This window comes from Papio anubis, chromosome 3 (genome assembly GCF_008728515.1).
Source record: "Papio anubis isolate 15944 chromosome 3, Panubis1.0, whole genome shotgun sequence".
Taxonomy (NCBI): Eukaryota; Metazoa; Chordata; class Mammalia; order Primates; family Cercopithecidae; genus Papio; species Papio anubis.
Genome location: NC_044978.1, coordinates 61,503,147 through 61,526,171, shown reverse-complemented (window position 1 = coordinate 61,526,171; position 23,025 = coordinate 61,503,147). Strand labels below are relative to the sequence as shown.

The 23,025-nt window shown below is 41.7% G+C and overlaps 2 protein-coding genes across 20 annotated transcripts in view; one reads left to right on the top strand and one right to left on the bottom strand.

The window, feature by feature from the left end:
* Nucleotides 1-3,113, bottom strand: part of MFSD8 (major facilitator superfamily domain containing 8) — a 55,742-nt gene extending 52,629 nt beyond the window's left edge. For 4 of the 6 annotated variants that reach the window (XR_004182687.1, XM_031664274.1, XM_031664277.1 and 1 more), the window contains exon 1: nucleotides 2,201-2,419. Coding sequence is in view for 3 of the 6 variants with exons in the window: in XM_031664274.1 (XP_031520134.1) it covers nucleotides 2,201-2,262 (62 nt within the window). In the remaining 3 variants the exon portion in view is untranslated. The other 2 variants (XM_031664276.1, XM_031664275.1) reach the window with 2 other exon arrangements.
* ABHD18 (abhydrolase domain containing 18) overlaps nucleotides 2,412-23,025 on the top strand; it is a 70,209-nt gene continuing 49,595 nt past the window's right edge. For 2 of the 14 annotated variants that reach the window (XM_031664285.1, XM_031664291.1), the window contains exons 1-3: nucleotides 3,163-3,286; nucleotides 20,228-20,336; nucleotides 21,635-21,719. In XM_031664285.1, the coding sequence (XP_031520145.1) occupies nucleotides 3,229-3,286; nucleotides 20,228-20,336; nucleotides 21,635-21,719 (252 nt within the window). In that variant the 5' untranslated portion in view covers nucleotides 3,163-3,228. The other 12 variants (XM_031664283.1, XM_031664282.1, XM_031664281.1 and 9 more) reach the window with 12 other exon arrangements.

Genomic DNA, 23,025 nt, shown 5'->3' with positions numbered 1-23,025 from the left:
TTTGTTTTAGGTCTTGGCTGAGACTTAAAGTCTGGAAATTAGCCAAGAGGCACCTCAGAGGGGATTTTCGGTTTGGTTTGGACTGGGTAGTTCCCATGGTCCTAAGGCGGGCAGTCCGGTGGCAATGGGAGCATCCTCCCACTGTCATGAGGAGTGCGGGGTATGGCAGCTTCCGGGGAGGTTGGACGTCTCCTAGTGTCTGGTGCCAAGGTCACAGTTGACCAGAGGGAGCCCCTGACGTGGCCATGCGTTTTGGACAAGGACTTCCCGGAGGGGGCCTACAGAACAGGGGAAAACTTACCCAGCAGTGATTGAATTGAGTCTTGGATTTGGTGAAACGGCTCCGGCTCAGAAAGAAGGTCCTCGCTCTGGGAGAGGAGAGCCTGCCCGACCCAGGAAGGGTCCGGGGGAGGGGTCTCCTCCTGGGTTTCGGCACCAAATGTAAAGGTAAACTGAGGCTGGAGCCGAACCGGGAACGAAGACACAAGGCAAATGGCAGTGAGAATAGCCTTTATTAGGACTCGTGAGCGAGGTTCCTCGGTCCAAAGGTGCGGGCCGAGGAAGTCGCACTGAGGGAGGACGGTAGGGGCTTTTTATAGCCCGAGAGGTAGGGAAGCTGGTTGTGCAAACAGGGCCTGGGGGGTCCTGAAACTACTAGGGCAGGAGTTGAGTAAGGGTCATGAGGAAGGGGTCTTTGGAAACTGTCAACCAAAACTGCTGTTCACGAACTTGTGGAATGCAGGTGAGCTGCAGGTCATGGGGGAGTGTGGTTGCCCAGCCAGAACTCTGACGCATGTAAGTCTGCGGGTGTGTACAAGGGTGAAGAGAGTCTTTAACAAAAGGCCTGCTATGCCAGGTAACGCCGCCATGTTGGGTCTAGATTCCTGCCTAACATCCACCTTGTTCTATATTTGAGATGCTGTTAATCTGTGACCCTACCCCCAACCTTGTCCTTGCAAGAGACATGTGCTGTAGTGACTCAAGGTTTAAAGGATTTTGGGCTGTGCAGGCTGTGCTTTGTTAAAGAAGTGCCTGAAGGCAGCTTACTGGTTAAAAGTCATCACCATTCTCTTAATCTCAAGTACCCAGGGACACTTACACTGCCAAAGGTCTCAGGGACCTCGGCCTAGGAAAGCTAGGTATTGTCCAAGGTTTCTCCCCATGTGATAGTCTGAAATATGGCCCCGTGGGAAGGGAAAGACCTGATCGTCCCCCAGCCTGACACCCCCCAGCCTGACACCCGTGAAAGGTCTGTGCTGAGGAGGACTAGTATAGGAGGAAAGGCGGCCTCTTGGCAGTTGAGATAGAGAAAAGCATCTGTCTCCTGCCCGTCCCTGGGCAATGGAACATCTCGGTGTAAAACTAGATTGTTGTTCTGTTTCCTGAGAAAGGAGAAAACCGCCTTAGGGCGAAAGGTGGGACTTCCTAGCAATGCTGCTCTTTATGCACTAAAAAGGTTTATGGAGATGTTTGCATATGCATATCAAGGCACAGCACTTTTCCTTAAACTAACATCACAGAGATCTTTATTCACATTTCTTACTGCTTACCCTCTCCCTATGATGATCCTATTATCCTGTCACTTCCCTTTTTCTAAGACGGTAAGGATAATTATCAATAAATACTAAGGGAACTCAGACCAGTGCCAGCTTAGGTCCCCTCGGCCCACTTTTTCTTTCTCTATACTTTGTCTCTGTGTCTCATTTCTTTTCTCAAGTCTCTGGTTCCACCTAAGGAGAAACGCCCACAGATGTGGAGGGGCAGGCCACTCCTTCAAAGAGGTTGTCAGGCAGTCAGGCAGCAGGTCATTATTAAGACCGATAACTTCAAGCATCGATTAAATCCATCATTTTGGAACTGTGAAATGTGTGTGTAAAGTGATCAGCTACAAAGAGCCAAATATAGAATTCTGAAGATACAGAATGTGGTGGCTTGGCTGCTGCAACAGGCAAAGCAGCAGCCTGGGTTTCTCCGGCCCGTCACTCGAACCCACCGGCTCATCACCGCAAGGTGCGGCCAGATGCCCTTTATCTTACCTTGGGAGCGAATCTCCTCGGCTCACACAACCCGGCCACCGGCTCCTACCGCGCTGGCACCCCTCTGGCAGCGAGGGTTCGTCCCAGTGCGGGTGACGCCCGGAAAGGAGCCAGTCCCAACAGCGCAGGAGGCTGAGGGGGTCCCTCTACCAGGATTCGCTCACCTGTTTCCAGGTGTGTCGCCTAACAGCGGCTCCCGTTCACCTTCGATCCGCAGGTCCGCCATAGTTACAATCCCTACAAGGCGTCTTGCGCCCAACTCTCGCGACACCTGCTTTCTCACATTCTGGGTGGCGTGAAGCTGGCAAAACAAGCCTGCAAGTGCGCGTGCGCACCTGACGGTCGGACGTGAGTGGAACGCCCCGAGGTCATAGGCGGGGTCACGCGGAAGGCCGGACAGCGCAGGGCGAAAGGCGGCAGCAGGGCTAGGGAGCCTTCTCCCTCAGTAGGCGCTTCCCATTCTGAGGGGGAGGAAGAGCCGAGGCGAGCTCGGGGCGTGTCCAAACTGCCGCCCCGCCCCGCTCCGCCCCGCGCTCGTCTTCGTCTCTCCGCTTCGCCTTCCATTTGGATTCCTAGAAAGGTTACCCGACCTGCGGTTGGGGCTCGGACCAAAGTCGAGTCCTCGAAAGGGAGCCTGGAGAGCGGCGGTGCTGGGAGGCCCGGCCAGCTCAATCGCAGGCTTCTGCCTGACGGCCGGTAGGTAGCCGGCCGGGATAAGTAGCAGGCGCGCTAAGAGCTCCCCGCGCCTCTTAGCGCGTCGTGTACGTGCCGGGAGGCAGGGACCTGGGACGCGGAGCTAGGCGGGAGACTCGCGGGTCAGGGACGTGGGGTGAGGCAGAGGCGAGAGACAAGGCTGGAGTCCGCGGCGCGCTCCGGAGGGCCGAGGTGATGGGGGCGAGCGGGTGGGCAGTCCCTTCCCCCCCGTGAAAGGTAGAGCTGGCTTCCAGCTCTCTTCTCTAGGTCGGCTAAATGCAAAGGCACATTACCTGGAGGGCTTTTCAAAGCCAGTACTGAAGGTGGGATCCGCTGCTTGTAAACTGCAGGTTGCCGGATGCGCACCCCAACGGCGGCTGCGCCTACGGGGCCTCAGCCTTGCAAAATCTCACTCAGAAGAGCCTGCTGCTGAAACGTGGAGGTTGAAAAAGGCACAGCACCTGCCTAGCAATGACCAGCTCCTTTCGTCACAAGGAAGATGACATTTTTAGAAAACATGTCATGGGTTTTCACGAGATCTCCATGTTTATTTCCTGGTAGTTATGTATTAACATCTTATCTTTACTATTAGGCTTGTAGGCTAGCTGGTGTCAGTAGTCATTCTGTGTCTCATAAATTACCGTTTTATTAGCGCCAGATACATTGTCATGTAATTTCATTTGATCACAACTATCCTATGAGATAGGCAAAGCAGACACATTTCTATTTTACCGAAAATTAAGATCCAGACAAGTTAAACCTAGAGTCACTCGGTGTGGAAGTGGCAAAGTTGGAAACCAAACTTAATTTTTTAAATTAATATTTATGAGCATTTACCCAATGCTAGGTTCTATACTAGTTGCACAGTCGTGTATGATATATGGCATCACTTCTGATCTTTGTGTCATTTTTGACCTTGTGTGTATCAACCAGGCACGGTCAACTGGTGAACACCTAAACTTGAAACGTGCAGGCCGGGTGCGGTGGCTCACGCCTGTAATCCCAGCACTTTGGGAGGCCGAGGCGGGCGGATCATGAGGTCAGGAGATCGAGACCATCCTGGCTAACACGGTGAAACCCCGACTCTACTAAAAATACACCAAAAAAAAGAAAATTAGCCGGGCTTGGTGGCACGCACCTGTAGTCCCAGCTACTCAGGAGGCTGAGGCAGGAGAATCCCTTGAACCCAGGAGGCTGAGGCTGCAGTGAGCCGAGATCGCGCCACTGCACTCCAGCCTGGGCAAGAGAGCGAGACTCTGTCTCAAAAATAAATAAATAAAAACCTTGAAACGTACTATTCAGAAATACCATCTAAATCAAGACCTATTTGCACTTGGATTCAGTCTTGTAGATTCATTTGTAACAGTTCACAAAAACAAGTCAGATTTGTATTATTGGTTCCAAGAAGATACATAGGTAGAAAAGTTAGTATTTTCTTGCCATAATGTCGCTTTACTATATTGTCTATATTGTCTTTTTTAATTCCTGGGGGCTAGCAATGTATGGCACATATATAGTGGACAAGGGGATTTTTAACCAGTATAGCAGTAGGCAGAATGGTTCCTAGATAAATATACGTTGGATGAATGCTCATTGAATTACCTCATCTAATCCTTACAACAATCCTCTGAGGTGGGAATTGTCTCATGTATACAAGGAAATGGAAGGCAGGGAGATTAAGTAACTTGCCTACAATCATACAGCTAACAAGCAACAGAGCTAGAATTCAAGAAACGCAGGATTCCTGGTTCTAAAACCTGTGCTCTTTACCACCAGGCTTCTTAAGGGGAAAAAATGGCAAAGCAGCAAGCAGGATCTTTCCTCATATCTCATAAATATATAGTAGATATTCAGTTTTTATATAAGTGAAATAATTGGCTATCATGTATCAGGGCATATATTACTTTCTGTTTACAGGTTAAAGTGGCCTACTCAAGGTCATACAGCTAGTAGAGGAATCCCAGTCCTCTGACACTGCTCTTTTCCATTGGTGCCTCCAAGTGATGACTTCAGACCACAAAAACACATGGGATGAGTACATACACAGCTGGTGAAATCTAAGTAAGCTTAGTGTGTTGTACCAGTAGGAAAAAAAAAAAGAAAAAATGTGTCTTAGGAACACATAGCATCCAAACAAAGTAAACATTTACACATATATGTGTATGTGTATATATATATATTTGTTTTTTTTTTAATAAAGCCCATGGAAAAGAGGAGCTAAATTTGAAGAGATTAGATTATTTCTTGAATGTTTCACACGAGAATATGAGACAGTCCAGTTGGTGGATTTCCTTAGGTGACTGCCTAGGATAGTTACCCACACCCGTTTCAAACAAACAAACAAGCTTCCTGTTTTGTTACTCTTGTTCAGTGTAAGATTAAAAGGAATTATATTTGTTGAATTATATTTGTGAAGCTAGGGAGGTAGATTTTACCAGTGGATATCTGAGGTATCTAAACCCTTTCTTAGCTGCTTAAACTTGTATAGACATTATTTAGAAGTAAAGTTACAAGATAAAACTTGAAGTCTCTTTTTTTTTAGGTAAGGGAATAAGTTCTTGTACATGGTGATATTTTTTAAATTTTCATTTATGCCTTTGAGATATATATCACCAATGTAAAGATAAAAGTCCAGAAAAAAATTAGTATTGCATTGTTAAATACTTAGATACCAGATTGACAGGAAATAAAAGTACTAGATAGCATAATAAATGATGAGTGTCACTTTAGCAACTCATTTCTAGGGAAGACTTTTTAGTTCTTGGTACTGTACTAGAACTTCTATTTTTATTTCCCTTTGCTTTTCCCTGTCACATTGATAATTGGGTCATTTTGGCTTGATATATACTTCAAAAATGGGTTCTATTTCTGCAGAAGCTCGTTGTTGTCTGTCCAGCCTGAAGCAGGGACTTTTAAGTATCTGGCATGGCTCCAGATGGTGCCTCATTTTGGTAATTTAGAGTTATGTTCACCCTGGGCTTGGATTTTTATCTGTTCATGGTGGCACTGAATACCCTGGACCCAGCCAACCCTGTCTAGAAAAACTTAAGTGTTTAGAAAGTTCCACAAAACCTGTCTTTTATGTTGTTCTTGGAGCTGAAATGGAATTTAAGAAGATTTGTGTAATCCCACAGCCCAGAACCAAATTTATACTAACCTGTATGTGTGTTTGATTTACTTTCTGTTCCTCATTTATTAGTTGTTTATTAGTAGGTAAATATAGTAAGGAATATGCTGTGTCTAAGTTTGGAGTGCTGACTTTTGTGGCACAGGGAATAAAAGTGATTTGGGAAGGTTTTCTTTTTATTTTTTCTTTTTGAGACGGACTTTTGCTCTCGTCGCCCAGGCTGGAGTGCAATGGTGCGGTATCAGCTCACTGCAGCCTCTGCCTCCTGGGGTCAAGGGATTCTCCTGCCTCAGTCTCCCAAGTAGCTGGGTTTACAGGTGCCCACCACCACACCCGGCTAATTTTGTATTTTTAGTAGAGACGGGGTTTCTCCATGTTGGTCAGGCATGTGTCCAACTCCCAAACTCAGGTGATCTGCTTGCCTCAACCTGCCAAAGTGCTGTGATTACAGGCGTGAGCCACTGGGAACGTTTTCTAGTTTGGGTAGAAAACTGGAAATAAGTAAACAATTTAGGCAAATAATAAATATAGTACTTTACAAAAATATTTGAAAAGTTCATCGTTCTTAGGTCCTTTCTTGCTTCCTTTGCAACTTTCTAACTCCATATTTTTGCCTTACCTTGGTTTTATCTACCAATCTAGAAGAATATCAAAGTTTAGGAAAATGGAGCATCTCATGAGCAGTATATTACTTTTCTTCTTACTCTAAAATATAGGTGTTGTTTTTGTTGTTGTTGGGTTTATTTATTTGTTTGTTTATTTATTTTGGAGACAAGATTTTGCTCTGTTGCCAAGGCTGGCATGCAGTGGTGCAACCATGCTCACTGTTGCCTCAACTTCCCAGGCTTACACAGTCCTCCCACTGCAGCCTCCTGAGTAGCTGGGACTACAAGTGTGCACCACCACACCTGGCTAGATTTCAAAATTTTTTTGTAGAGACAGGATCTCATTGTGTTGCCAGGGCTTGTCTTGCACTCCTGGGCCCAAGCAGTCCTGTTTTTGGCCTCCCAAAGTGCTGGGATTACAATCATGAGCCACTGTGCCTGGCCAGGATTTTTTTTTTTAAAGACGAGGTCTCACTATGCTGCCCAGGCTGGTTTCAAACTCCTGGTCTCAAGCAATCCTCCCTTCTCAGCCTCCCAAAGTGCTAGGATTACAGATGTGAGCCACCACATCCAGCCTAGCCAGGATTTTTAATTAAATTTTATTTTACTATCGTGGATTCCACTTATTGTTATTGATGCCATGGATGTTACAAAGGAAGATGATGCCCCTGGTTCATTTCATGCCGCTGTTAAGAAAATAAGTGGGCCAAGTGCGGTGGCTCATGCCTGTAATCCCAGCACTTTGGGAGGCCAAGGCAGGCAGATCACCTGAGGTCAGGAGTGTGAGACCAGCCTGACCAACATGGAGAAACCCCGTCTCTACTAAAAATACTAAATTAGCCAGGCATGGTGGCGGATGCCTGTAATCCCAGCTACTTGGAAGGCTGAGGCAGGAGAATTGCTTGAACCTGGGAGACAGAGGTTGTGGTGAGCCAAGATTGCGCCGTTGCAGTCCAGCCTGGGCAACAAGAGTGAAACTCCGTCTCAAAAAAAAAGAAAAGAAAAGAAAGAAAATAAGTGACCTATAATATAATGCAAAAGGCAGTGAAGTCCTAGCTGGGTGCAGTTGCTCATGCCTGTAATCTCAGGACTTTGAGAGGCTGAGGTGGGAGGATTGCTTGAGCTCAGGAGTTCGAGACCAGCCTGGTCAATATAGCAAGACCCTCATCTCTACAAAAAATAAATTAGGCTGGGCATGGTGGCTCACGCCTGTAATCCCAGCACTTTGGGAGGCCAAGGTGTGTGAATCAGCTGAGGTCGGGAGTTTGAGACCAGCTGGCCAACATGATAAAACCCCGTCTCTACTAAAAATACAAAAGTTAGCCAGAAGTGGTGGTACATGCCTGTAATCCCAACTACTTGGAAGGCTTAGGCAGGAGAATTGCTTGAACCTGGGAGGCGGAGTTTGCAGTGAGCTAGATGGCGCCACTGCACTCCAGCCTGAGTGAGAAGAACCAGACTCCTTCTCAAAAAAAAAAAAAAAAAGAAGAAACAGAAATTAGCCAGGCAAGGAAGGTGGCCTGTGTGCCTGTGGTCCCAGCTACTCTAGAGGCTGCACTGGGTGGATTACTTGAACCTAGGAGCTAGAAGGTTGAGGCTGCAGTGAGCCATGATTGTCCCACTCACACTCAAGCCTGGGCAACAGAGCAAGACTCTGTCTCAAAAAAAAAAAAGACAATGAAGTCTTGCATTCCAATGACATGCCACTGTTCTGTTGCACTTTAATAAATGTATGCAAAAGATATATTGATGCTGTATATTTTAACAATTCCAGGAAGACCCAGGGAATAAAATAATTAAAACTATTATCACCTAGAATTATCTTTACTCATGCCATAGCGCTCCCACCTGCCCCCCCCACCCCCCCCCGCCACTCCCCTGGTAGGAAAATGTGAAGAAAGTAAGTATATCTGAAGAGTTGACTTTTTTTTTTTTTTTTTTTTTTTTTGAGACAGAGTCTTGCTCTGTATATCCAAAGTCTTACTAAGTATATCCAAAGAGTTGGCTTTTTTGTTGAGGGGGCAGAGTCTTGCTCTGTTGCCCAGGCTGGAGTGCAGTGGTGTGATCGTGGCTCACTGCAACCTCCGCCTCCCCAGTTCAAATGATTCTCCTGCCTCAGCCTCTCAAGTAGCTGGGACTACAGATGCCCGCCACCACGCCCGGCTAATTTTTTGTATTTTTAGTAGAGATGGGGTTTCTCCATGTTAGCCAAGATGGTCTCGATCTCCTGACCTCGTGATCTGCCTGCCTCGGCCTCCCAAACTGCTGGGATTACAGGTGTGAGCCACCACACCTGGCCTAAGAGTTGGCATCTTATTTGGAATATGTAACACTAGTCAGAATTTTGGTAAAGAATAATCTATTCCATTTCCACTCCAACTGGGTGTACTTCAGTTCCCAGTTCTGACACTAACCACCTAGAGTTAATGCAGACCCCACAAGTTAAGGGCTCAGTTCTTCAGATGCACTTCAGGGTTCTCCAGGCCTCTCATCCTTCTGACCAACTTGGCTAAAAATTTAGGAGTTCCTGAGAGCCCTGTGGGTCTGTAATTTGCTAGAATGACTCAGAACTCAGGAAACAGCTATATTTATGATTATAGGTTATTATAAAGTATACAACTCAGGAACAGCCCAACGAAGAGAAACATGAGGCAAGGTATGGGAATGAATGTGGAACTACCTGGCCTCTTCCTATGTACTCAGGGAGCATCTCCTTCCCGACACATCAAGGTGTTCATCAACCAGAAAGCTCCACCAAAGTTTAGTGTCCAGAATTTCTACTGGAGTTTCATTAATAGGCATGATTGAGTGAATCTTTGGCCATGTGATTGAACTCACTTTCCAGCTCCCTTTCCCTCTGGAGGTCAGAGGGTCCCAAAGTTCCTTTCTGGTGGCCAGCCCTGATTCGGAAACTTTCAGGGGGCCCACAGGGAGTTGCTTGTTTAGCATAACAGATACTCATCACTTAAGAAAAACCAAGGGTTTTAGGAAGTTCATGCCAGGAACTGAGGTCAAAGACCAGACATACTCTTTTTTTTGTTTGTTTTGTTTGTTTGTTTGTTTTTGTTTTTTTGAGACAGAGTCTCGCTCTGGCTAATTTTTGTGTATTTTTTGTAGAGACAGGGTTTCACCATGTTGGCCAGGCTGGTTTTGAACTCCTGACTTCAAGTGATCCACCCGCCTTGGCTTCTCAAAGTGCTGGGATTACAGGCGTAAGCCACCATGCCTGGCCCAGATATACTCTTTATTATTCCACATTGACATGCACTCTACAAGAAAAACAGTAGTCAAGCAATTTAAATGTATACTACATATACTTACATGATTGTAATTGCACTAAAGTAGAAAATATATGTAATGAAGACAACATTTCAGAAGTTAGTTTGCCTTTTACCATTTGTTTCATGATTAAAAACCAAAATTCTAAGAGGCAAGTGTTTTTACTTTGTTTTGGTTTTTTTATTCTTGTTTCTGACAAAGGTGTTAAGTGAATGAAAATATATAAACATGATTTAGACAATCTTTTCTCTCCCCTTCCCTCCCCACTCGTTTCCTTTCTTTTCTTAGACCGGGTCTCACTCTGTCACCCAGGCTGGAGTGCGGTGGTGTGATCCTGGCTCACTGCATCTTCTGCCTCCTAGGCTCAAGCAGTCCTCCTGCCTCAGCCTCCCGAGTAGGTGGGACTACACAGGCACACACCACCACGCCCAGATAAGTTCTGTACTTTTCATAGAGACAGGGTTTCCCCATGTCACCCAGGCTGGTTTGGAATTGCTGTACTGAAGCGATCCTCTCACCCTCTCACCTCGGTGTCACAAACTACTGGGATTACAGATGTGAGCCACCATGCCTTGTTGATTTAGACAAACTTTCAAAATTTGCTTATAAACAAATGTTTGTTCAAGTCTCTGGAGTTTGGGGGTTTTTTCCCCCATACTGGTAGGAAAATGTGAAGAAAGTAAGTAACATCAGGTATTGAGGGTGTCACCCCAGATACTCTACTCAAAAGCTGAGAAGTACAATTGGTTTCTCCCAGCGTAGCAGACAGTTTCTAAGGTGGCCCTCAAGATCCTCAAATTCTGATGTTCATATTTTTGTGTGATTCCCTTCCCTGAGTTAGGGCAGAACCCATGATTTGCTTTCTAACCAGTCATATGGCAAAGGTGATTGACTGTCATTCCCATGATGACATTGTTATATGGCAAAAGTATGGCTCGTGTGGCTCATGCTTACTTTCCTGCTGGCCTTGAAGAAATAGCTGCCATGTTGTGAACTTCCTATGAAGACAGCCATGTGACAGGGAGCTGTGGATAGCCTCCAGGAGCAGAGGCTGGCTTCTGGCTGATGGACAGCAAAAAAAAGAAAAATTGAAGCTCATGGTCCCACAGCCACAAAAAAAATGAATTCTGCCTTCAACCTGAGTAAGCGTGGAAGTGAGTTCTTGTCTCTTCAAGCCTACAGATGAAAATGAAGCCCAGCTGACACCTTGATTGAAGCCAGATGAGATCCTGAAACAGAAAACCCAAGTAGGCTGGGTTCTTGGAAGGTAGTCCTCAAGGAAAAGGGAAGAAGATGGAGGAAACAAACTAGATGCAAGAGATTTGTTCTTCAAATTCTATTCTTTAAAGGTCTTAGTTATTAAAAGCTCCCAACTATTTAAATTATGCAGTAGCCTTTTTTTGAAGAGAATATTAACCTTAAGTTTTGTGGTTTTGTTTTGTTTTGTTTTGTTTTTTGAGACAGAGTCTTACTCTGTCGCCCACACTGGAGAGCAACAGCACTATCATAGCTCACTGCCACCTCACCCTCCCAGGCTCAAGCTATCCTCCCACCTTAGCCTTCTGAGTAGCTGGGACTACAGGCACACACCACTGTGGACCACTGCACCCAACTGTTTATTATTTTTGTGTGATGTGGTCTCACTCTGTCACCCAGACCTGGAGTGCAGTAGCATGATCTTGGCTCACTGTAGCCTCTGCCAACTCAGTTCAAGCAGTCCTCCCACCTCAGCCTCCTAAGTAGCTGAAACTACGGGCATGCACCACCATATATGGCTAGTTTTTTGTATTTATTGTAGAGATGGGATTTCACCATGTTGCCCAGGCTGGTCTTGAACTCCTGGGCTCAAGCGATCCACCCACCTTAGCCTCCCAAAGTGCGGGATTACAGGTGTGAGCCATGGCATCTGGCAAGTTCTGTTCTGAGTTAAATAGTGAACTACTTCTGGCTGGATGCGGTGGCTCACACCTGTAATCCCAGCACTTTGGGAGGCTGAAGAGGGTGGAGGGTGGATCACCTGAGGTCAGCAGTTTGGGACCTGCCTGGCCAACATGGTGAAACCCCATCTCTACTAAAAATACAAAACTCAGCTGGGCATGGTGGTGGACGCCTATAATCTCAGCTACTTGGGAGGCTGAGCCAGGAGAATTGCTTGAACCCAGGAGATGGAGGTTGCAGTGAGCCAAGATCGCTCCATTGCACTCCAACCTAGGCAACAAGAGTGAAAACTCTCAAAAAAAAGAATAGTGAACTACTTCTGCTTACTGACAAAGCTGTCAAAAGGAAAAGAAAGCATCAATTTACTTCCCCTCAGAATTGTATTTGGAGACTCAGATTAACCCCAAATTCTATTTTGTTTTCTCATTTTTTGTTCTTGTGGTAAAATACACTAACAGAATTTACCATCTTAATAATTTTAACTATTGTTCAAAGGTAAGTACATCTATATTGTTGTGCAGCTGTATCACCACCGTCCATCTCCAGTTTTCATCTTGCAAAACTGAAACTCTATACCCATTAAACAATAGCCTTCCCCTTTTCCCGTCCCCCTAGTACTGGCCAACCATGCTTCTACTTTCTGCCTCTATGAATCTGACTACTCTAGGTATCTTGTTTAAATTGAATCATACAATATTTGTCTTTTTGTGACTGACTTATTTCACTTGGCATAATGTCCTTTGAGTTCATCCATGTTGTATCATGTGCCAGAAGTTCCTTCCTTTGTATGACTGAATATATTCCTATTGTGTGTTGTTTGTGATTGTATGTACTTACTTTGCTTATCCATTCATCTGCCAATGGGCACTAAAAGCTTCCACCTTTTATGTATTTATTTATTACCTAGGAAGTGAGGAAGCTTCTGCCAAATTCTAAATTTTATGGAGGAAAACAAAGCATGGCTGATTAGATAACTAGTGTTTACTTTAGATAGAGTATTAATTTTAGGTCTACTTTATGGCATATAGAATTTCCTTAAAATCAGTATTTGTATTATATTTATGCCTATTTTATAGGGTTGGGATAATTTACTTTTATTTTACTTTATTTTATTTTATTTATTTTATTTTGAGACGGAATCTTGCTCTGTCACCCAGGCTAGAGTGCAGTGGTGCTGTCTCGGCTCACTGCAACCTCTGCCTCCCAGGTTCGAGTGATTTTCCTGTCTCAGCCTCCTGAATGTCTGGGATCACAGATATGTGCCACCACACCCAGCTAGTTTTTGTATTTTTAGTAGAGATGGGGTTTTGGCATATTGGCCAAGCTGGTCTTGAACTCCTGACCTCAAATGATCCGCCTGCCTCAGCCTCGTAAAGTGTTGGGATTACAAGCATAAGCCACCACGTCTGGCCTGTAATTTTAATGTAGTGATTTATAGTTGTATGTTTACATTTATAATAGTGCTATATTTGTGTCATAAGTATGATTTATTTGATTTTCTAACCCAGGGGTCAGTAAGCTATGGCCTATTGGTCAACCTGCCTGTTTTTCTATGTCTTTCAAGTTAAGAATAGTTTTTACAGGTGAACATTTGTACCCAATTTCATTATGGGGTACTAACTTTGAATCTCAACTAAGCAAACTCCCAAGAAGAAAAAGTTCATTCTTCTCATTAATTATACATTACAAAAATGTATACTCAGTTATTTTTATGACATTTTGAATTTCCTCAGTGAAAAAAATGTGACTTTTGTTATCTGAAATACCTACATAATATCCTTAACTTTGCCTCTTGTCCTGCAAGGCCTATCATATATACTCTTCGGCCCTTTGTGGAAAACCTTTGCAGGGTCTCTCCTGTAGTCTTCTTATAGCATTCTTTTCAGATACTATTTGAAAACATATTAAAATGGAAACTAAAACTTTTTGTTTATATCATCTATTTATTGTTTTTCCATGAGGAATTCTACTAGGTATCCTACCAGTCATTGGATATACTTAGTATAAGTTGTTTTTAAAATATCCTTCAGCCAGGCGCAGTGGCTCACACCTGTAATCCCAGCACTTTGGAAGACCGAGGCTGGCGGATCACAAGGTCAGGAGATTGAGACCATCCTGGCTAACACGGTGAAATCCCGTCTCTACTAAAAATACAAAAAATTAACCACATGTGGTGGCGGGCACCTGTGGTCCCAGCTGCTTGGGAGGCTGAGGCAGGAGAATGGTGTGAATCTGGGAGGCAGAGCGAGAAGTGAGCCAAGATCGTGCCACTGCACTCCAGCCTGGCAACAGAGTGAGACTCCATCTCAAAGAAAAAAAAATTAAAATAAAAATAAATAAATAATAAAATAGCCTTTAGTTTTTGTGCACCTTAAAGTCAATATTTTCTCCCTATTAGGTATATTATTAAGGCTGTTTTGGAAAAATGTTATTCAGATATAATCAGAAATCTGTTTTAAAAATGAAAATAAAATCTATTTTAAAGACAGTTATAAAAATATTTAGGATAGTACAGATTGAAAAGCTTAATCCTGTAAAGGTAGTAACATGCATAGAACTTTCTTTATGATTTTTCACCTTGGGTTTCTGATAGGCTTAACTTTGAAGATATTGGAGGAGTGGCATAGTATAGTAGAAAGATGCATATTGCATTACAAATGAATAAGTCTGCTCAGTGTTTGATGTATTCATTTGCAATTCTAATACAAAACTTGCAGGACAGAAGAAACATTTAGAATAAATTTTTTTTACGAATTAGTAATAAACATCTAGGTAGAAAATACAAAGAAAAGGAATCTTATAGTAGTTATCACAAATACTAAATAATTTATTAGTAGCAGAATGTGTGTAGTAAAGATACTTCAGGGATAGCATAAACATTAGTGGAGAAAATAAGCAAAACTGGATTAATGAATAAATAGGTATATCGCTTGATGAGAAGACTAAAAATCACAGTGCTATCGAGTTAATATATAGATTGAACACTATTACATTTTTATTTTTTAAGTCATGACATAAATTGAATATATATGGAAAACTCATTGTAGAATTTTAAACATGAAAACAACAGTTGTAGTTAATAAGAGCTATTTGAAAGAAATTTAAAACAATATAGATTTTAGAACTTAATCCAAGTTTATAAAAGATTTCTAGTTTTTTTTATTTTTGAAAATTTTTGTGGGTACATAGTAGGTGTATGGATTTATAGATTTCTAGGTTTAAAAAATAGGAATTAGAAAACAGTAGAAAGAAAATGTTCCTGGAAAAATCATTAGTAAAGAGAAGAAAAATACTCCATTTTACAATGACCTCCAATGAGAAAAAGGAATTTCATATTTTAAAGAACTGAATTTGAATACTTTTACAGTGTATTGAGTTCTACTGGATGTGTGGTTGATTATATAAACATTTAAGCATATAGAATACATGTAAATATAATTTGTAAAGTTAATGGAATGGTAGAAGCTTTTTGCTGTAAATCTGATAAGGACTTAAAATCCTGATTCTATACTAGGTGTAGCACTTAAATTTTCAAAGAGCTGTTCAAGTGCCTTCTATAAACTAATTTAAATTGCATACCAATTATTTCAGGTAAGTATTATCATTACTTCCATTTTACAGATGAATTACAGAAAGGCTAAGTGACTTGTTAAAAGTCTTATAGTAAGAATTTGACCCAATTTGGCTCTAGAGTCTGTTCTCTTAGCCACAGTGATATATCACATGTTAAATACAGATGCTCCTCAGCTTATGATATGGTTACATCCTGATAAACCCCATTGTAAATAGAAAATATTGTTAAGTTGAAAATGCACTGAACACTCCGATGGACCTACTGTAAAGCTGAAAAATTGTAAGTTGAACCACTGTAAGTCTAAATGTTCCTCAGTTTATGATGAGGTTACGTTGTATAAATTCATCATAAAGTTGAAACATCAACTTTATGGTAAGTATGTAAGTCAAACTGTTTTTTTTTTTGTTTTGTTTTGTTTTGTTTTGTTTTGTTTTTTTTGAGACGGAGTCTCGCTCTGTCGCCCGGGCTAGAGTGCAGTGGCCGGATCTCAGCTCACTGCAAGCTCCGCCTCCCGGGTTCACGCCATTCTCCGGCCTCAGCCTCCCGAGTAGCTGGGACTACAGACGCCCGCCACCTCGCCCGGCTAGTTTTTTGTATTTCTTAATAGAGACAGGGTTTCACCATGTTAGCCAGGATGGTCTCGATCTCTGAAGCCTGCATTGATCCATGCGTCACCGGCCTCCCAAAGTGCTGGGATTACAGGCTTGAGCCACCGCGCCCGGCCAAGTCAAACTGTTTATTCAAAGTAAATGTAAAATAGTTAAATGTGAACAACCTACAGAATCAATTAAAAAAACCAAATATTTATCATAATAATAAATATAAATTATCTAAATTTACCTGTTAAGAGAAAAATATGAGGTGGATCTATATACCCTGAATTTGAAAGAGCTTTGCGGATGTTTATAAACAAAAGGAGGAATAGCACTGAAAAAAATGAGTAAGTGAATTCGCTCTTCCATGTTTAAAAACATGTGAAAGAAGCCGGTAGCGGTGGCTCACACCTGTAATCCCAGCACTTTGGGAGGCAGGCGGATCACGAGGTCAGAGAGATCCAAGACCATCCCTGGCTAACACGGTGAAACCCTCTCTACTAAAATACAAAAAAATGTAGCCGGGCATGGTTGCAGGCATGTAGTCCCAGCTACTCGGGAGGCTGAGGCAGGAGAATGGCATGAACCTGGGGCCGGAGCTGGCAGTGGCGAGATCAGCCACTGCCTCTAGCCAGGCTGACAGAGTGAGACTCCGTCTCAAAAAAAAAAAAGGAAAAATACAAAACACCATAAAACGTGTATGTGTATAAGTGGATAGAACAAGGTATTAAAATATTAACAATGGCGACCAGGTGCAGTGGCTCACACCTGTAATCCTAGCACTTTGAAAGGCTGGTGAGGTGGATCATTTGAGGTCGGGAGTTCGAAACCAGCCTGACAACATGGCAAAACCCTGGCTCTACTAAAAGTACAAAAATTAGCTGGGTGTGCTTTTGTGTGCCTGTAATCCCAGCTACTTAGGAGGCTGAGACCGGAGAATCACTTGAGCCAAGGAGGCAGAGGTTGCATTGAGCCAAGATTGTGCCACTGTACTCCAGCCTGGGTGACAGAGTGAGACTCCCATCTCAAAAAAAAAAAAAAAAAAAAAAAAAGGCTAATGGGAGGAGACGAAGAAGTGATGAAGAGAAGCTTCTCCACTTTACTCTGTATAAAATTTTTATATTGTCTTAATTCTGCCCAAAATGTGTTACATTACTTTTGTAATTTTTTAAAAAGTATGTGCAGTGGCTTGAATGTGTCCCCCATTGTTCACGTGTTGGAAACATAATCCCCAATACAATAGTGTTGGGAGGTGGGTCCTAATAAGAGATGATTAGGTTATGAGGGCTTTATCCTCATGGATGGATTAATATTATTATTTTGGAAGTGAATTAGTTATCTGGAGAGTGGGCTTACTATAAAAGTGAGTTCAATTCTCTGTTGCTCTCTTATGTGATACTTCCCCCATGTTATGATGCAGCAAGGTCCTCACCAAATGTTTACCCCTCAGCCTTGGACTTCCAGCCTGCAGAATTTTAAGAAATAAATTTCTCTTCTTTACAAATTACCCAGCTGGTGTTACTCTGTTATAGCAACACAAAACAGAGCAAGACAGTATGTGTAGGTAAATAAGTAACATCAACAAGAAAAAGATCAGAAAGAGTAGAATCCAAACTGTTAGCACTAGATATGCCTGAAAAGTAAAATTAAAAGTGATAGGAAGGGGGCCGGGTACAGTGGCTCACGTTTGTAATCCCAGCACTTTGAGAGGCCAAGGCAGACGGATCACCTGAGCCCAGGAGTTCAAGACCAGCCTGGCGAACATGGTGAAACCCCGTCTCTACTGAAAATACAAAAATTAGCTGGGGATGGTGATGGGTGCCTGTAGCCCCAGCCACTCAGGAGGCTGAGACAGGAGAATTGCCTGAATCCAAGGGGCGGAGGTTGCAGTGAGCTTGGGATCCCGCCACTGTACTCCAGCCTGGGCAACAGCGAGACTCCCTCTCAAAAAAAAAAAAAAAAAAGTGATTGGAACGGGATTATTTTCCCCATTTTTACTATACATACCTTCATATTGGTGAATTTAAGAATTTTACAGTGAGCGTTTTTTAATTTAAAAAGAGTATGTAATTATTTTTTATTTCCTTTCCCTTATATTAATTATCTCTACCTGTGCTTTACCCACTGAGTAGGTAATTTTCAACACATTCACTGGAACATAGTAATGGGTAGATTTCAAGAGGTGTATGATTTTAATGAGATTTGCAATTTAAAGACTTGAGTGCTCCTTGTCATGTAGCTATTGGCTTAAATACATACAGTCTCTAACTTATGATGGTTTGGCTTATGATTGTTTTGACTTTGACCATAAGTTTGTCAGAGTATTAAATGTATATTCCACATACAATTTTTTTTTACTTATGATGGGTTTATTGGGATGCAATCCCATTGTAGGTTGAGGAGCATCTGTGTTGCCTTTTTGGTACCTCTTCAAAGATTTTTTTAAATTACCAGAAGAGCCCTTTAGTTGTTACCACATTGCCTTGTTTCATTTTAATCATAGTGTTATTATCTTCTACTCTTACTTATTTTGATAGTTAGATAGATTTTTTTAAATTTTTAATTATTTTCCCTCCACTAAAATCTAAGATCAATGAGAACAAGACCATTCCTTTGTCATTTTTGTGGCACAGGGCCTAAAATAATGATTGGAATATAATAAGCAGTTAATAAATATTTGTTGAATGAAAAAAATCATACATAGTCTTACAAGTTCAGGAACTTATTAACCCACCCAGGGATGGTTCATCTATGGTGAACTGCACTTAACACTGGATGGCCGGGCGCGGTGGCTCAAGCCTGTAATCCCAGCACTTTGGGAGGCCGAGACGGGCGGATCACAAGGTCAGGAGATCGAGACCATCCTGGCTAACCCGGTGAAACCCCGTCTCTACTAAAAAATACAAAAAACTAGCCGGGCGAGGTGGCGGGCGCCTGTAGTCCCAGCTACTCTGGAGGCTGAGGCAGGAGAATGGCGTGAACCCGGGAGGCGGAGCTTGCAGTGAGCTGAGATCCGGCCACTGCACTCCAGCCTGGGCGACAGAGCGAGACTCCGTCTCAGAAAAAAAAAAAAAAAAAAAAACACTGGATGAATGATAATTTATAGGACTCTAGTAATTAATACCAGTTTATTTATGTATAGTGGTAGACATAAATAGTATAATAACAAAACTGTGTATGCAATACATTTTTTCAAACATTGTTATGTCTAAACCACACATTTATCCAAGAGTCATTGAAGAGCACATGGAAACTGGGAAAAAGAGAGATGGGTGCTTCTAAAAACACTTAATCCTATACTCTGGCTATAGGTTGTCTTGTCTAACAAGTACATTAGCTAGTAAATGTTTCTTCTTGGTACTGAGAATTATAAGAGGCAGTATGAATGACTTGGTTTTGCTGGTCCAACCATTAAAATAACTTAAATGCCAGCCCAATTGATGGTGAGTTACATTCTATACCTAGGCAAACAGAGAATATTAAGTTGGTCTTGCAGGTTATTAAAAAATGAAAAAGTAAAAATAGAAGATAAAACGGATGGTTTCAAAAAAATCTGAAGCAATGGATAAGTACTTCTTAAAGCTCATTGATGGAAATGCAGATTTCCTAAGATCTGAGAAAAAATAAAACAATTGAAAAAGGAAATGCAGATTTTCATTTTTCATTTATCTAAGTAGAGTAAACCCTGAATCTGTGTCAGGTTTCACCCACAAATCAAAATCTTACCATTCAGTTTGACAAGATGGAGGTAGATACTTAAAAATCTTTGGAAATATTTGAGAAGATAGATAAATGGTATGCAAGTAGTAGCAGTGATGATTATTTTTCATTCACTGTAGTATAGTAGAGGAGGGTGTAGTGTCGTAGTTAGATGTTGAGCTGTGTGCCTGGGATTGAATCTTAGCTATGTTTTCCACCAGTTGTGTGACCTTGAGTAAATTATCTGTGCCTCAGTTTTCTTGTCTGTATAATTGGGATAATAAATCCTTCCTCAAAATTGTTGGTAGGTTTAATGAGAACCTGTGCATGTGTTTGTAGTTCTTAAAATAGTGGTGCCTGGCAGATAATACACTATCACATATTCCCCTACTATTTTTTTCCAGCAAATAGAGGGTACTTATTTCAGCAACTGTACTGAGGATGGGAAGATCCTACCCTAGAGGAATTCACAGCTTAGTGAAGTTCAAGGGTATACATCTTCTCTCTTTTCAACCCAGTTCTTTTTTTCCCCAAAATCTTGTATTTTGTTTCCAAAGGAATTAATTCAGGAATTTAGTCTGAATCTTTAATTTTACATGATAGTCAAAGAAATGGTTAGAGAATTGACCTGCTGCCTTGAAAAAAATAAAACATTTTAAAAGCATTTTAATTTTGTTTTATAGATGCTTGTTTGCTACTGATGGGTGTGAGCAAGTTAGATATTCTGTACCGGAGACTTCTCCTAACAAAACTTTTTATCAGAGGATGGGGAAGGCCAGAAGATCTCAAAAGGCAAGCAATTTTTTTTCCTGAATACTTGTTCTGAATTTGTTGTTTTAATGAACATTTAAAACTTTGTTATAAAATCTCTTACTCTCAAATACAGAGCAATTGTCCAGCAAATTAGACATTAAACTATGTAAAATGTAATTATTTCCTTTTTACTTTTGTCTTTTTAGTTATTTCTCTTAAGTTTTAGCCCATATCATAAATTGTACTATTTTAAAAATAATTCAGATTTTTTAAATAGAGAGCTCTCAGAAACACAGGGTAGATTTTTTACTTCAATAATTATTAAGCTAATAAGAATTGTATGTAGTTTTCAAGGATTGAGTCTTCTTGGGTAACCCGAATTTGTAATGACTTTAAAACTGAAATACACTGTAGCTCATAGGAAAATCTGGACTTAAGAAAATGAATTTTCGGCCAGGATTGGTGACTCACTCCTGTAATCCCAGCACTTTGGGAGACTGAGGTGGGCGGATCACGAAGTCAGAAGTTCCAGACTGACCTGGCCAACATGGTAAAACCGTCTCTACTAAAAATAAAAAAATTGGCCAGGTGCGCTGGCTCACTCTGTAATTCCAGCACTTTGGGAGGCCGAGGCAGGCGGATCACGATGTCAGGAGTTGGAGAACAGCCTGGCTAATGTAGTGAAATCCCATCTCTACTAAAAATACAAAAAATTAGACAGGCATGGTGGCGGACACCTGTAATCTTAGCTACTCGAGAGGCTGAGGCAGGAGAATCGCTTGAACCCGGGTGGTGGAGGTTGCAGCGAACCGAGATAGCGCTACTGCACACCAGCCAGGGCGACAGTGTGAGACTCTTGTCTCAAAAAAATAAATACAAAAATTAGCCAGGTGTGGTGGCGTATGCCTGTAATCCCAGCTACTTGGGAGGCTGAGGCAGGATTGCTTGAACCCGGGAGGCAGAGGTTGCGGTGAGGTGAGAGCGGTGAGGTGAGATCGCGCCACTGCACTCTAGCCTGGGTAACAAAGCAAGACTCCGTCTCGGAAAAAAAAAAAAAAAAGAAAATGAATTTTCAGGATTGGTGCCTTTAATTTTGAGTCTTATATGTATTAATTACTTTCTGAACAATATTATTTCTCACATTTTTCTGAAAAAAGTGTTCAGTTTGGGGAAAAACAGCCTAATCTCTTTCTTTAATGATCAAAATTAAATTTTAATATGGCTTATGAACTGGATTTGCTAATTTTTAATTACTGTTAATCAGTCTCAATTATAATATGCCTAGTAGGTGATATAAAAGATGAATTTTTTCCTTTTTGTCTTCTTTCCCATAATAGACTCTTTGAATTCAGAAAGATGATTGGAAATCGAGAAAGATGCCAGAATCTGGTTTCAAGCGATTATCCAGTACACATTGATAAGGTATTCAAATGAGAGAAAAACAGAAAAACAGAAAAAAAAAATAGATTACATATTGGAGTATAACAACAATAAATACTAAAATATGAGTGCAGTATGGATTTTTCATTTCATATTTAAAGAATACTATTTGTGGGCCGGGCGCAGTGGCTCACGCCTGTAATCCCAGCACTTGGGAGGCGGAGGCAGGTGGATCACCTGAGGTTGGGAGTTCCAGACCAGCCTGACCAACGTGGAGAAACCTCGTCTCTACTTTAAAAAAATACAAATTAGCCGGGCATGGTGGCGCATGCCTATAATCCCAGCTACTCAGGAGGCTGAGGCAGGAGAATCACTTGAACCCGGGAGGTGGAGGTTGCAGTGAGCCAAGATCATGCCATCGCACTCCAGCCTGGACGACAAGAGTGAAACTCCGTCTCAAAAATAAACAAACAAATAATACTATCTGTGCACTAACTGAATGTTGTTAATAACTACGTTCATGTATATTTGGGAGCATATGTTTATTACTTGCCTAATGTATAAAGAAGTATTTAGGCTGGATATTTCTGGATCTCATTCTCTGTCTTTAGGCTCAGGAGGGTTAAACTACTCAACGTTACAGAAGAATAGTGAGTATTAAAGGGGAGTAATCTAGTTGGAGAATCAGCACATAAGAAATTATTAGCAAACAACTGTTAAATAACACCAGGAAAAATATTATGGGATACAGTTAATTCCTGAGAGAATGGTAGAAAGAAAAAGCTATAAAATTAGAGAAGACAAGGATGTTTTTGAAATCTTTTTTTTAAAGGAGGCACCTGGTTTTCTGTAAAATATTTCTAGGTTTATGTAATTGCATACTTTGATGTATTGTTGGAGAAGGGATGCAAATAGGCAAGCTTCACACATCCCTCACTCCCCTTCAACCAAAGTAACTGTACTTGCATCTCATATGTTTTGGATATCTTTAGATTTCTCTTTTCCAAAGAGTTCAACTGCTAAGAACAAAATTTTATAGATTGAAAACCCCTCCTCTACATCATAGAAGTTCTTTCTGTATCTTCTGAATTAGTAACATTTTTCTCTGTACCCTCAAATTTTGCCAAATATTTTTATCCTCTATATTTTTTTCTATTAAAAAATTATAAACTTAAAAAAATTTAAAATGTGCCAAGTTAAAAAAAAAATCTCCTTTAATCTCTGCCACTTTCCACTACCTAATTCCATTTCCCTCCCAAGAGTGAATTGCTGTTAAGATTTTGGAATGCATTCTTACTGATCCACTAGCCTTAGTTTTTAAAAACTGAGACAAGGATATCCCAGCACT